The sequence below is a fragment of the Camellia sinensis genome, chromosome 7 (assembly GCF_055761805.1).
Source record: "Camellia sinensis isolate YWXY chromosome 7, ASM5576180v1, whole genome shotgun sequence".
Lineage (NCBI taxonomy): Eukaryota > Viridiplantae > Streptophyta > Magnoliopsida > Ericales > Theaceae > Camellia > Camellia sinensis.
The window spans coordinates 3,842,821-3,856,403 of NC_138967.1; the positions used below are offsets into that span (position 1 = coordinate 3,842,821).

At 32.6% G+C, this 13,583-nt stretch overlaps 1 protein-coding gene across 2 annotated transcripts in view; it reads right to left on the minus strand.

The window, feature by feature from the left end:
* LOC114314569 (uncharacterized) overlaps window positions 1-13,001 on the minus strand; it is an 82,475-nt gene extending 69,474 nt beyond the window's left edge. For both annotated transcript variants that reach the window (XM_082881583.1, XM_082881582.1), the window contains exons 1-6: window positions 12,467-13,001; window positions 8,822-8,902; window positions 8,608-8,707; window positions 8,435-8,519; window positions 8,281-8,330; window positions 6,965-7,044 (exon numbers count right to left, since the gene is read on the minus strand). In XM_082881583.1, the coding sequence (XP_082737709.1) occupies window positions 6,965-7,044; window positions 8,281-8,330; window positions 8,435-8,519; window positions 8,608-8,707; window positions 8,822-8,902; window positions 12,467-12,772 (702 nt within the window). In that variant the 5' untranslated portion in view covers window positions 12,773-13,001. The remainder of the gene's footprint in view (window positions 1-6,964; window positions 7,045-8,280; window positions 8,331-8,434; window positions 8,520-8,607; window positions 8,708-8,821; window positions 8,903-12,466) is intronic.
* Between the last annotated feature and the right edge of the window lie 582 nt (window positions 13,002-13,583).

Genomic DNA, 13,583 nt, shown 5'->3' on the forward strand with positions numbered 1-13,583 from the left:
TATTTTTTATATATGTCAGTGCTAATCATGTGTTATTAAGCATTATATAATTGGAAGCAAATCTGTGCTTTTAAGCATTATCTAATGGCATTGTGAGCAAACATGTAACTTGCTTGTTTAGAACTTTGTTACTCTGTTTCAATACAAAGCAACAACTAGTAATTGTGAGCAAACGAACTTTGTTACTTTGTTTCGAAACTTTGGTATTAGATTTGTGTTGTGTATATATATAATGCAATTACAACAGTCTACACATACCCTCATTATGCAATTACAGCAGTCTATACATACCCTAATTATATAATTGGAAGCAAATCTGTGCTTTTATGCATAAGGTCACTTATATAAATTGGGGGATTCTTAATTATCCTCATTTTGAAATTCAAAACATCCCTTTTAATCAACTGTCTCATAAAAATTATATAAATGAGAGAAATCATTAAAAGATCCAAGTAATAAATGAGGGAACACATTAAAATATATTGGTAAATGTTGATAATTTAGATAACTGGATGCACAGAGGTACTTTATTAAATTACAAAGTTAGAGATAGAAAATTAAACACTGGCATACTTGTCCAAAAAAATCCAAGTCATAGATCCAAGTAATATAAATTGATTCATTGAACCTATAAATCGAATTGCAGGTAATCGAAGAAAATAATGTTGTTGATGAGGTGGCTAATTGTGGTTGGAAGCCGAAATTGGGCATGTCATTTAACTTTGAACAAACTGCATATGACTTTTACAATACCTATGGCGGAAATGTGGGCTTTAGTATTAGGAAGCTATATGCACACAACAACAAACATACTAAGGAAATAACTTCACGGACTTTTGTATGTTACAAAAAAGGAACTCGGGGTATTGACAAACGAGATCCACTAGTAAAATTTCCGAGACAAGAGGTGAGGTGTGGTTGCGGTGCTCGATTTAGTATCAAGTTAGATAGAAATTTAGGAAAATATGTTGCCGTTGATTTTGTTGAACATCATAATCATGATCTTGTGCCTCAAGAGTGCATTCATATGTTGCCATCCCAAAGAAAAATATCTACCACCCAAGCAATTGAAGTAGAATTGGCTTCAGAATCTAGAATTCCTCTTAGGTCTGCTTATGAGCTATTTGGTAGCGAATCTAGTGGAAGAGCATCACTTGGCTTCACCAAATTGGACCAAAAAAATTACTTGAGATCGAAGAGACAAAAAGATTTGGAATATGGAGAAGCGGGTAGTGTATTGCAATACTTTCGTAAGAAAACTTTGGAAAATCCATCCTTTTATTATGCAGTCCAATTAGATTGTGAAGAGCAAATAAGTAATATATTTTGGGCCGATGCACAAATGATAATGAACTATGCTCAATTTGGTGATGTAGTGACCTTTGACACTACTTACAAATTAAATAACGAACATAGACCTTTTGGAACCTTTGTTGGATTTAATCATCATTGAGAAACAGTTATATTCGGTGCAGCGTTGATGTATGATGAGACTGCCGAATCATTCACATGGTTGTTTTAGATTTTTTTGGAGGCAATGTTAAACAAAACTTCAAAAACTATTTTCACAGATCAAGATGCTGCGATGGCTAAGGCCATTCCAATTATCATGCCTAGTACAAACCACCGACTTTGTACATGTCATTTGATGTAAAATGCTGTGAAGCATGTAAGTTCCCTCTTTGAAGATGTTGGGGTGAAGGGTGTTTTTTCAAAATTTATGCATCAAATTGATGATGAAGAAGAATTCATAATACAATGGGACCAAATGCTTGATAGATATGATATACACAACAATCATTGGTTGGAACAAACTTTTGGTGTGAAGGAGAAATGTGGATGGCCATATATTATGAATTCTTGGGCAGTTGGAATGAGTACTACTCAACTAAGTGAATCATTCAATGCATTTTTGAAGGATTATCTCCATTGTGATCATAACTTGATAGAATTTTTCATGCATTTTGAGAGGATGCTCTATGACAAGAGGTATAAAGAATTGGAAGCCAAGTATAATTTGTCCCAAAAATTGCCAAGGGTTTCCATTCCAACTGTGATGTTAAGGCAAATGGCAGATATTTACACCAAAATAATTTTTGAGGAATTCCAAAATGAGTACGTGCAGTCCATTGAAGCGTCCATTGTAGGCACTATTCATGATGGTGAGAGTACCATATTCACAATTCAAACGGACGTAGATGGAAAAAAAATAAGAATGTGACAATGGATAGAGATGATTTTTTGAGTTGTAGTTGCAAGAAATTTGAAGTGAAAGGCATAGTGTGTCGACATTGTTTAAAGGTGCTTAGAGAGATAATCAATGCAAAGGACCTTCCCGCACAATACATACTCAAACGATGGACTAAAAAAGCAAGGGCTGGAAGTGTGAAAGATAGGCGTGGGGATGATGTCAAGGCTGATGTGAAACTACATCAAAGCAACTGATATAGGTCATTGATGAATATGTTTAGAGCAATAGCAAGTAGAGTTGCCGAAAGTGAAGAAACTTATCATTTGTCACTTGTAAAATGTGAAGAACTGAGTGTCATGGTTGAAGACAAATTAAGTGGGCACACTTGTGGTCAAGTGGAGATTACCGAATTAAGAAATTCCTCAACTAAGACATGCCCACAGAGTGAAGAAATAGATTGTCCAATCCAAGTTAAGGGACTCAAGAAAAGACAAGCAACTAGTAAGGGAAGAAGGAGGATCAAGGACGGGATGAAAAAATCCATTGCAAAGAAGAAAAGAATGCAATCTAAATGAGGTAATTACACAAAATTGAACCTATGATTAAATGACATTTTGTTATGTGTTATGTGATGTGTTACCAATTTTGTGTTATGTGTGTTGGAAAACTAATGAATTAAAGAAATTGGTCATTTGTAGGGTGATGCTTTTTGTGCTCCTGAAAATCAATCTGAGCCTCGTACCACCATGGGTAATAATTGTATTCAGGTAATATTTACTATTGTGTGCAACCTTGTATTAATCTTGTTGGATTGGTTATTCTTGTAATATAGTAGGGTGATATTTATTATGCATGTAAGATGGTTCTTTTTGTGCTTCCCAAGGTCAATCTCAACCTTCTTCGGCCATTGGTAATCATTCAATACAGGTAAACTTTTTTGTGCTTCCCCTGGTTTGAGTTAGTTGCTTATCACAAATTTTGTCTTGTTATGAGAATTGTGTAATTTGGAAGTGATTTTTAGATTCTTCTTATGACATGAAATCATGGGTTTGTTCAGTTTTGTGTTGTAGCAAACTTCATTTTGGAATGTATTTCATGTATGCCCAAGAAACAGATTAGTTTTTGTATATTACTTGATAAGAAAAACATGTGTGTTCTTTCTCACTTGTAGTCTAGCACATATGCTTGTTGACTGCGCTGTCTAAAGGAAATTCCCATGTTAAATTTATTATGTTGCTAATGATAGAACTCCAAAGGGTTAAACTTTGTAAAATCAACAGAGCATATCTCAGAAAAAAGGAGAATAAAAAACCTATAATGGCTTACTCATGTAATCGCTTTTGTTTTGGTCTATTTCTGATACTGCTGTCTTGAAGTTTTATATCAAAGGCAAAAAAGGTTGCAAATTGGCTTTTATATCAAAAGCAACATCAAAGCGTTTTTGTTTAATTATTTGGCATCGAGCAAGTTGGCACCTATGTACATCCTAAGATAAAGGTCATCAATGTGCATTAATGTTGTTTTACTTTCCTGCATTGGTTGTATAGGGTGTTACTGTTTATACTCCCCAAGATCAATCTCAACGTCCTTTGGCCATTGGTAATCATTCAATACAGGTAAATTGAACCTTTGACATGCATAGACCTTAGGGAAATTGAACCTCATATGGAACCATTGTTTTATTTTATTAATGTTTTTTTACTTTCTCGCATTGGTTGTATAGGGTGTTACTGTTTATACTCTCCAAAGTCAATATCAACCTCCTTTCATTATGAGTAGTAATTATGTTGAGGTAATGATTCATATTGTGTGTTTTTTTAAAATGAAAATGCATTCAGCATGCTTGGTTAGAGTTTTTCAAAAATTATTTTCAGAAAATTCTACTTTCTTATTTTTCGTGTTTTTTTTGTTTTTACTGAATTTTTTAATATTTTAAGCAATTTTTTTTTTTTACTTTTTAGACATACTTAACATAAATATACCTAAAAAGTAAAAAATTTGTGAAAGAAACCTTTTAAAAATTCACTAAATACCAAAAAAAAAAATACGAGAATTCAGTATATTTTTTTGTATTTTTATGTATTTATTAATTTTTTAAAATATTTTTTCACAAATTTTTTACTTTTTAGATACATCTAAATAAGATGCATCTAAAAAAGTAAAAAAAATGTTTGAAATTTTAAAAATATTCACTAAAAACAAAAAAAATACAAAAATCAAAAAACTCAATTTTTAAAAAATTTAATCCAAAAAACTCAAACCAAACACACTGATTAGTATTTTTTTTTATTTCATATATTATTTGCTTTATGTTGGTTTACTTTAGGGTCATGGTCATGGTGTCTATAGTTCTCAATCTCGACCTCCCATGGGTCACACAAGTGTTCATCATGTCACGTATCCTACATATGATGTGAGTTATAATTACTTACATACTTTACATTCAAATGGAAGTACACATTGTATCAATATTTTAATAAATTTAGCACTATTGCAGGGAAGTAATACGCCTCAGTCAATGCTTTTAGTCTATCCCACTCAGACATCGTTTCAGGAGTTGCTTCGAGGCACTACAGTTCAACACTTTCCAGTCCAAATGTTGCAAGCCTCACATAGTCCTGCTGACAGTCATGTATATGGACATCGTTGAACGAACGATGATGTTATTATATTTTAAACAGATTTGGGTGTATTTTTTTATGTTGTTCAAATTTGGGTCATTATTGATGTTATTTTTTGCAATGGGAACTATGTTTGTAAATGACATGTTTGGGAACAATGGGAACAATGTTTGCAATGGGAACAATGTTTGATACATGTTATTTTTTTATGACATTATTTTTTGATTCTTATGCTATGAATGAAAAGAATATTCAAAATTTATTATGTTGGGTGTTTGCTATATGATTGAGTTATGGATTTATTGGTTTAAATATTAGGAGCAGAATACATGCATATATATACTTGGTAATGGGCAGATTAATGTCACTTATTTTGTGTTTTAATTACACCCTATAATGGACAGATTACACTTAGTTTCTATTTGATTACACCCTGTAATGAACAGATTACGCTTATTTCCTGTTTTGATAACACCTTGTATGGATAGATTACGCTTATTTCCTGTTTTGATAACACCCTGTAATTGACAGATTACGCTTATTTCTTGTTTTGATTATACCCTGTAATGGACAGATTACGCTTATTTCCTGTTTAATTACACCCAGTAATGGACAGATTACACTTATTTCCTGTTTTGATTCCACCCTCTAATGGACAGATTACACAGCTCTGCTGGGAGAGGTCCAACATAACCATAACCATAACCATACAAATTGATTACACATATTACACAGCTCTGCTGAACAAAATGAACAACATAAAAATACCAAGTGCCACCACATAACCATATAACCATACAAAGTTAACAAGTCCAGATAGCTATACAAAAAAAAAGTTTACAAACATAACCACATAACCATACAAAGTGCCACCACCAAGTTCATATAACCATACAAAAATAAAGATTACAAAACTATTACATTTTTATAACTAACACTGATACCAATTACAAGCAAGATGAACAACCCATAAATACGACACGAATTTTGATTTATGTCTGTTTCCAACCCAAGCACCTTCGCCCTCAGAAATTGGAGTTCTTCGCTTTGAAATCGAAGTTGTTCGTTCATAAGTCGAAGTTGTTGTTCGGTAACAGTTGGCATATTTTCCATTTGCATTACTCCTTCACCTCTACCTTGTGAATTTGTAGGCAAGCACCATCCAATAAAATCGCCGCAATTTTGACAACAATAAAATAATTTGTTTCTGTTTTGCTCCGTTTCGGAAATTCGAATTGTTGCTTTCTTACGACATTTAGGATAGTTTCTGTTGCAATACGTCAACTGATTTGAGGTACCTCCGTTAACATTTGAACTTGACATCTGCAAAATTATATACACAATTCATAGGTAAAATTATATACAAAATTATATACACAATTCATAAATTTCATTGAAGTCATATTTGTCACAGCCTCAACTCACACACCCTCTTAGGCTAAAGTCACATTCAACTTGGATCACATCATTCCTACATACTACTATGTAAATTGGTCTATGTTACACATGATAGATTGATAACCCTTTCATCTAACTCTGGATTTGAAATCAACAACAACTGATAAATCTATTGCTCTAGGTTGTTTTTTCCTAAATGTGAACACATCACATATACAGATTATCAAGGGAGGGATTCACCCTTGCAAGGACAAATTTATGCCAAATAAAATAAAAGTCAAGTTCAACTGATAAATTGAGTCTTTGCGGCCTCAAAAGAAGCCTATTTCATTCCCAATATTAACACCACATCAAACCCAAGGATGCAACCGCCCCAGCTTCCTCTTACGAAATAGAAAGAAAAACATGAAGAACGGAAAGAAGAGAAAAAACATTATCAACACTAAGAAGCTATATCAACATATCGGCTATGTGAGTCCCGTCTCTCTCAACATGTCAAAGAACATGTCACATGAATCACAAGCTTCTCAAAGTGGTTCATACTCACTTTAGTGATTACAATTATACCATAGTTATCAGATACACAGACCAAGTAGGAAACTAAAAACTTCAGTTAACTGTGAAAACATATTTTCAATAATCATTCAGCATTTAACCATAGGTGTTCAATGTTAATCACTCAAATCCAGCAGCATAAAAGGCAACATTAAAAGAAAATAATAACCAAAACAAACACCAAGGCATCAGATTCAACCTTCAGTATTATAGGAAGTGTAGATAGCTCAACGGCAGGCAACTCCCTCAATTCACTGTTGACACTATGATAAGTCTCATCTGCAGAAGTAACAACAAAGATCAACTATTCATAGCATCATGAACAATACAAGTTTTTTTATGAATAATTGTTTAAAATGACAAAATACAAATCTGCAGGACAAAGGGCCTGTGAAGGCATTTAACTAGCAGTGCTGAAAAAATAGTTGGTAATGTGTTTGGCAAAGGTTTCCTAAGAAGTGCTGAAATAGGGACATAGATGAAATTATCACTTTTCTTGAGACAAAGTTCAAAAGTTCATATAATTCAATGTAGGGTAAATTACAATGACCCCTCCCTTGAAGTATAGAAAAATTACAATTAACCCCACAGTTTTAACATAATTACAAAAGCTTCCCCTCCACTAACAGCAGGTTAAATGAAGCTAACTGAGTTTATGAATTTACTATCACACCCTTTATTGTTTTTTATTTTATGGAATAATTATAACTTCTTTAAAAAGAAAAGAAATCTCGTGCAATAGCTCATGAATGCACTGAGAAATCTTGTATCTTGCCTAACATACACAAGATTTCTCAATGGATGTGCACTAAGAAATCTTACCTTGCATACACTAGATTTCTCAATGTACTCTTAGCTTTGAACTATAAATGCTAAGCAAACTTAAAAAGTAAAATCTAATACCACTTAACTACATTAAACACATAGATGGACACCTTTTCAACTATTTGGTTACTCAACCCAACAAGGAAACTGACTTATACAAGTTACAACAAGAATGCTATTAGATGTCCAACGCATGTTTTCTACAAACCTATACAGATAGCATCCAATACACAAACAACTAAATTTACGTTGGTATGATGTTAACAATCATAGATTACCAATAGATAGTTTTAGCCTCCCTAAGACGTTTGAGTCAAATCAAAATAGAAACAACAAAACCAGTTGAAATTAGAAAGTTAAACAATGATTCAAGTACCAATCTGACTATGTTCGTTCCAATCACCCAAATAGATCCAATATTTTAACATCCAAACTAAAAAGCAATATCAAGGCTCCCAAATAATCTTGAGGAAAGAGAAAAATAAATTACAAACTATCTACACAAATTGGACCAACAAGACCTTCCTATAATTAATCAGATAGCAACCAGCTTCTAACTTTACAGAAATTGGGAATTCAAGAAAGGATGAATCACATGAAAATATGACAATAATTTTTTTAAGAGTGGATCATAGCTAATACTTACTGTTAAGAGTATTAAAATGCATATGGATCATAGCTAATACTTACTGTTAAGAGTATTAAAATGCATATTTCTTTGCACACTACAAATGTTATCCCTACATGAAAAAAGTATGTCATTAGGTAATAAAGAAAAATAAATAAAAGCTTAAAAAACTACAAAGCAATAGAACACCAATGAGAAGATACTATTACTAGTTACCATATGTATGAGCACCCTGTAGTCTCCTGAAAGCTAAGAGCTAATTCAGTTGAAAACTCTGGATCTCTCCATGAGATAATTGTATCTGGAAGGAGGGGAAAAAAACTAAATTAAGCAATAACCCTAAGGAAAAAACGAATAACAAGAATCACTTGTGTAAACAAAAAGAATACCTTCTTGTTTTCGGTAAATATCATCTGAACTAATACGGTGCGAAAGTAATGTTTCATTGTCTTCTTCATCAATAACAAACAAACCCAGTTCTTCCGATCTCTGTGTTTTGATATTTGGACTCAATCAAAATATCAGTCAATTCATTTTGACAAGGAACCTTTGATCACAAATTTAACAATGTAAGGGAAAAACGGGTTACAGAAACAACCACACCTCCAAATAATCAACAGTAACATGCCCAGTTCCTTGGTCATCCCACTTCCCATCACCACTCAGACGGTAGACTTTAACACGCTGAAATTTAATTGAAATTAAATATAAACTAAGAAGCACTTTCACCAGTTAAGAAAAACTTAACAGAATTCTCACTTAACAATGGTGCCAAAGATAATAGGCAGACATAGAATAGAAACCCACCATTGAAAGATACACCATGATCAAATGCGTCTATGGTGCACAAGGAAGAGAGGCTCATAGTGTGTACATACGGTGACTACAACCAGTTCGGAAAAAGCTTCTCGAGAGCTAATAATGAAAAACATGGTTGTTAGAATCGTGTGTTTCACAATACAATTTAGTTATATTGATATTTATTTTATGTTAAACATTGGTCCTGTTTGGTGTAACTGTTAAAACAGATTATAGATTATGACTTTAATCAGAAACTGTTAATCTGTTTGGTATAACTATTGGATTATACATTTAAGTTGCTGAATAGTGTTTGTTAAATAAACTCAATGTGAAGCAGCTTTTTCAATTAACTATTACTTTTTATTATTCACTATTTGTTTATATTTCTCATAAAAAATAAAAATAATATTTTATAGTCCATTTGGGTCTTTTTCTATTTTTAAAAAAATAAAAAATAAAAAAATTTAAGAGTATAACCGTGAATTAATATGTCCACAGCATTAGCTGATAATTAGAAGTAAGGGGTAAGCAGCTTCTCAGAATCAGCTTTTTTGACTTATAATAAGTTGTTACAGTCAGAAGCTGTTTGAAATAAGTTTAACCAAACAGTCTAAAATAACTTTTTAAAAGCCAAAAGCTGGCTCAAAAAAGTCACACCAAACACCCCTATTGTGTATTTGTAGAAATATATAAAATGGCAAATACTAACAAGAGCCCGACAACATTGTTTAATATTGGGATTTATGTAAAAAGTGTTTTGGAAATGGTGAAAAAGTACAAAATTAATTCAATGAGAAAATGTATTGAAAATTAGCGAAAATTGTCTTATATTCTACAACTTTTTTGTTTTTTTCTTATGCCCAGGAGCACTTGTTAGCAAGACCCATATAAAATTTATATTGTTACAACTCAGGCCTCGTTCGGGAACAGGCTAATTTAGTAATTTTTTGGCTATTTGGCTAAAATATGAGCTAAAAAAACTAGTATGTTTGGATGACTTTTTGGCTTTTTACGAAAAGATGTGCAAAAAGTAGAAAGAAAAGAGAATCTTTGACTTTTTGATATGGGTTGTTGGCTTTTTGATTTTTTTAGTGACTTTTTGGCTAAAAAAGCCACTTGCCAAACGAGGCCTCAGTCTACTAACCTTGAGGTTGTAGGTTTGAAACTAGAATTCTCAATAATGCCACAAGTTAGGTATTGCCCAATCTATCCTCCGAGAAGAACCCCATTCAATGGGAACTTAACTGTGCAAATATATATATATATATATATATATTATTATTAAATAAAGTGAATCTTATGTATCTCGATTCAAATCTATTTGCTATTTCAACAAATTTCTTCTTGCTTTATCAAGCTCCATGAATTGGAGTATTTGTAATATCAAACTTGGTAAATCCTAATGCTCCATTCAATAGCAAAAAAAAAAATAATGTACAATAAACTACAAATGGTTTATTTTTCTGCTATAGTTCAGTTTATCAGATACGGCTCATTATTTTGCTAAGAAATATTAAACTGGGGATTGTAGGGGGGGTTCCCAGAGGGAGCATCCTACCAAGAATTGGTGTATATGTATGCCACATTCAGTAAAATTGTGGTGGGGCCCAAATTTTCCTGCAACAACTAAGCACATGTACTAGAAAGAAAAATGATTTTTATTTTCCTTTTCCCTTTCTATCCCCCATCAATTAAATGCAGCATAAGGAATTTTGGGGGCATTTGCAAAATGGCCCCAACCAACTTGCAAAGTGACATAATATCAGCAGCTATACTCCAAAATATTGGATTAATATGCCATTTGGCAAAATAGAGACAAAGCCGACACTCTACCTAGACACCCAAAGACAAGCAAGGTCACACATGTCCTCACTATGCAGGCGATCAAGGTTGTCACAAGCTCTAGCAAATATTTTTTCAAATAACTTGTTTCATTCAGTTTTTGAACACTACTAACTGTAGCAATCCTATCATGTACTTGGCAAATAGCATATCACAAACCTAGCAAAGTTCTTAACCTTTGTACTATCATGTAATCAACAAATAACATTGAAATGTTATTTCCAACACTTCACTTTTAAATGGCCGACTTGTTACGAGGATCAAGTTTTGATTACAGGTACTGCCACCTGCCACAAACAAAATGCCCATTTCCAAGCATTTCTAAACTGGGTCACTGCCACTCAGCTGGCACTAAAACCCTTACACTGTGTTTAGGAACCTAGGAGAGAAAAGAAAAGAAATGATTGTGATTTCTCATATTTTTGTTTGGATAAGGAAGAAATAAAAGAAAAGAAATAATTATGATTTCTCTCATTCTTGTTTGGTTAGATTTCATTAAGAGAAAAGAAAAAAAAATTATTTTATGTTATATTACCAAAATAACCTTTTTATATTTTCAAACATTTTATTTTTTTTATTTTTATAGGGACAAAATTAGTATTATGAAAATAGTGGTTTCTTTTCTCTCTCAATCTCTCCACTTTTTAGAAGAATGAAAATGAGGCTTATAAGAGAAATGAATTTCTCTCCATTTCTCTCAATTTCTCTCCACTTAGGTTATTCAAACAAGTAAGAGAAATACATATCGCCATTTCTTTTCTTTTCTCTCCAAATCACTCAATCCAAACATAGCGTTAGTGACCAGTGTTGCGGATCTAGGGCACACCAGGGGACACTCACAAGCAAAAACACAAGACTTTTAACGTGGTTCGGCAAACCGGCCTACGTCCACGGGAGCGATGTTGTTATATATCAACAAATGGAGGAGATTACACACTCTCAACTCACTGTCTCTCTATATAACACACTCTCTCAGCTATGATGCCCTGTATTCAACTCTCCTTAGCTTCTCTATATATAGAGATTACAAAGGCAAGAGGCACCCTTTGAAATGAGCTGGCTGCCAGCCCATTTCGGTGGCTTTCCAGATTGCTTCATGGCCTCATGGCCTCATGGCCAACTCACATGGCTTCCCCACCATGTAGCTGGCTGCTACTTTCCTTCACATGGCCAGAATCTCTGTAGCCAACTCAACTTGGGTTGATCTCCTACAACCAGAACAGAAATGTGCTTAAAAACACCTCCACAATACTCCATAACAACTGTGAAATATTCCAACAATGATTGGACCAACTAATAAACCTTGTGAAAAGAAAATTGAAATTTTCTTTCCTCTGAATCAAACCAAACAACGCAAACCAACTTAGGGTCCAAGAAACTAGAATCCCACTGCAATCCTAAAACACAAGCAAATCAAACACTATAATATTACAATTTTATGCTCACAGCACCAAAAGCAAGTGAATTCACCATGATAAAATACAATCAAACCACATAATTGAAGTCTGTATTTAAGACCCAACTCAATAATAACAAGTAAACTATGAGAACCTCAATTCTAGGGCAAAAGAAATAAGCTCTTGCTTCAACAGTGAAACCCCTCACCTGCATCGAATGCTTCGCCGTCGGAGATTTCTCTTGCGCACCCATCACGCTTCTCAGTAAAAAAGCTACGGATATTGAATTGGAAACTCGTATTGAATTGAAATTAGTGTTTTGGAGGGTCAAGAAGAGAGATAGCAGGGAAGATAAAAATGAAAAAGGGGTTTGATTATCGGGAGGTAGAATAATCAATAGAAACCCTAAACGGCCATTGACGACGCAGAGTGAAACTTCGGTGTTCTCTCTCTCTCCCTCGCTCGTCTCTGTGAAGTGTTGGTTTGTGCCCGACCTTTGAAAATGGAAGAGCATTGCGAGTGGTAAGATATGAAATCCCTAGAATTAAAAAATTTGCCCAAAAAAAAAATTTATACATATTTCAATTAATTTCTTTCAAATTCAATTAAAGACAGATTATTTATACTAGAATTAAAAAATTTACGAAAAATTATTTTTTCATAATTTAATCCCAATAATTAAACTCTAAGCGATTATATGAGGAGCACATTACCAACCTTAAGTTTACTTTGCCCTCCATTCTTTATACAAGGTGATTATCAATAACATTATAAATTTAGACTTATAAATTCACAATTTATTTAGAAAAATAAATCAATAGTCTAAATTTATTTTACTCATAAATTCTACACTTTTTCAATTTAATATTCACCATACATACACATTTATAAATAAATTATGAATTAATATAGGTGAATTCATAACATTTTTGGATGATCATATGCTCATCTTAGTTAGTGTGTTTGATTTCAATTTTTAGAAATTAAGTTTTTTATTTCTTTTTTTTTAGTGAATATTTTTAAAATGTTAAGCAATTTTTTTACTTTTTTAGATGCACCTTACTTAAATGTATCTAAATAGTAAAATATTTGTGAAAAAATATTTTAAAAATTAATAAATACACAAAAATATAAAAAATTTACTGAATTTTTTTCCCCATATTTTTTGGTATTTAGTGATTTTTCTAAAGATTTTTTTTACAAATATTATACTTTTTAAGCGTTTTTATGTTAGGTGTGTGAAAATTAAAAACAAATTACTTAAAATATTAAAAAAAATCAGTAAAAATTTAAAAAAAAAATTGAAAAGTAAATTCTGAAAATAA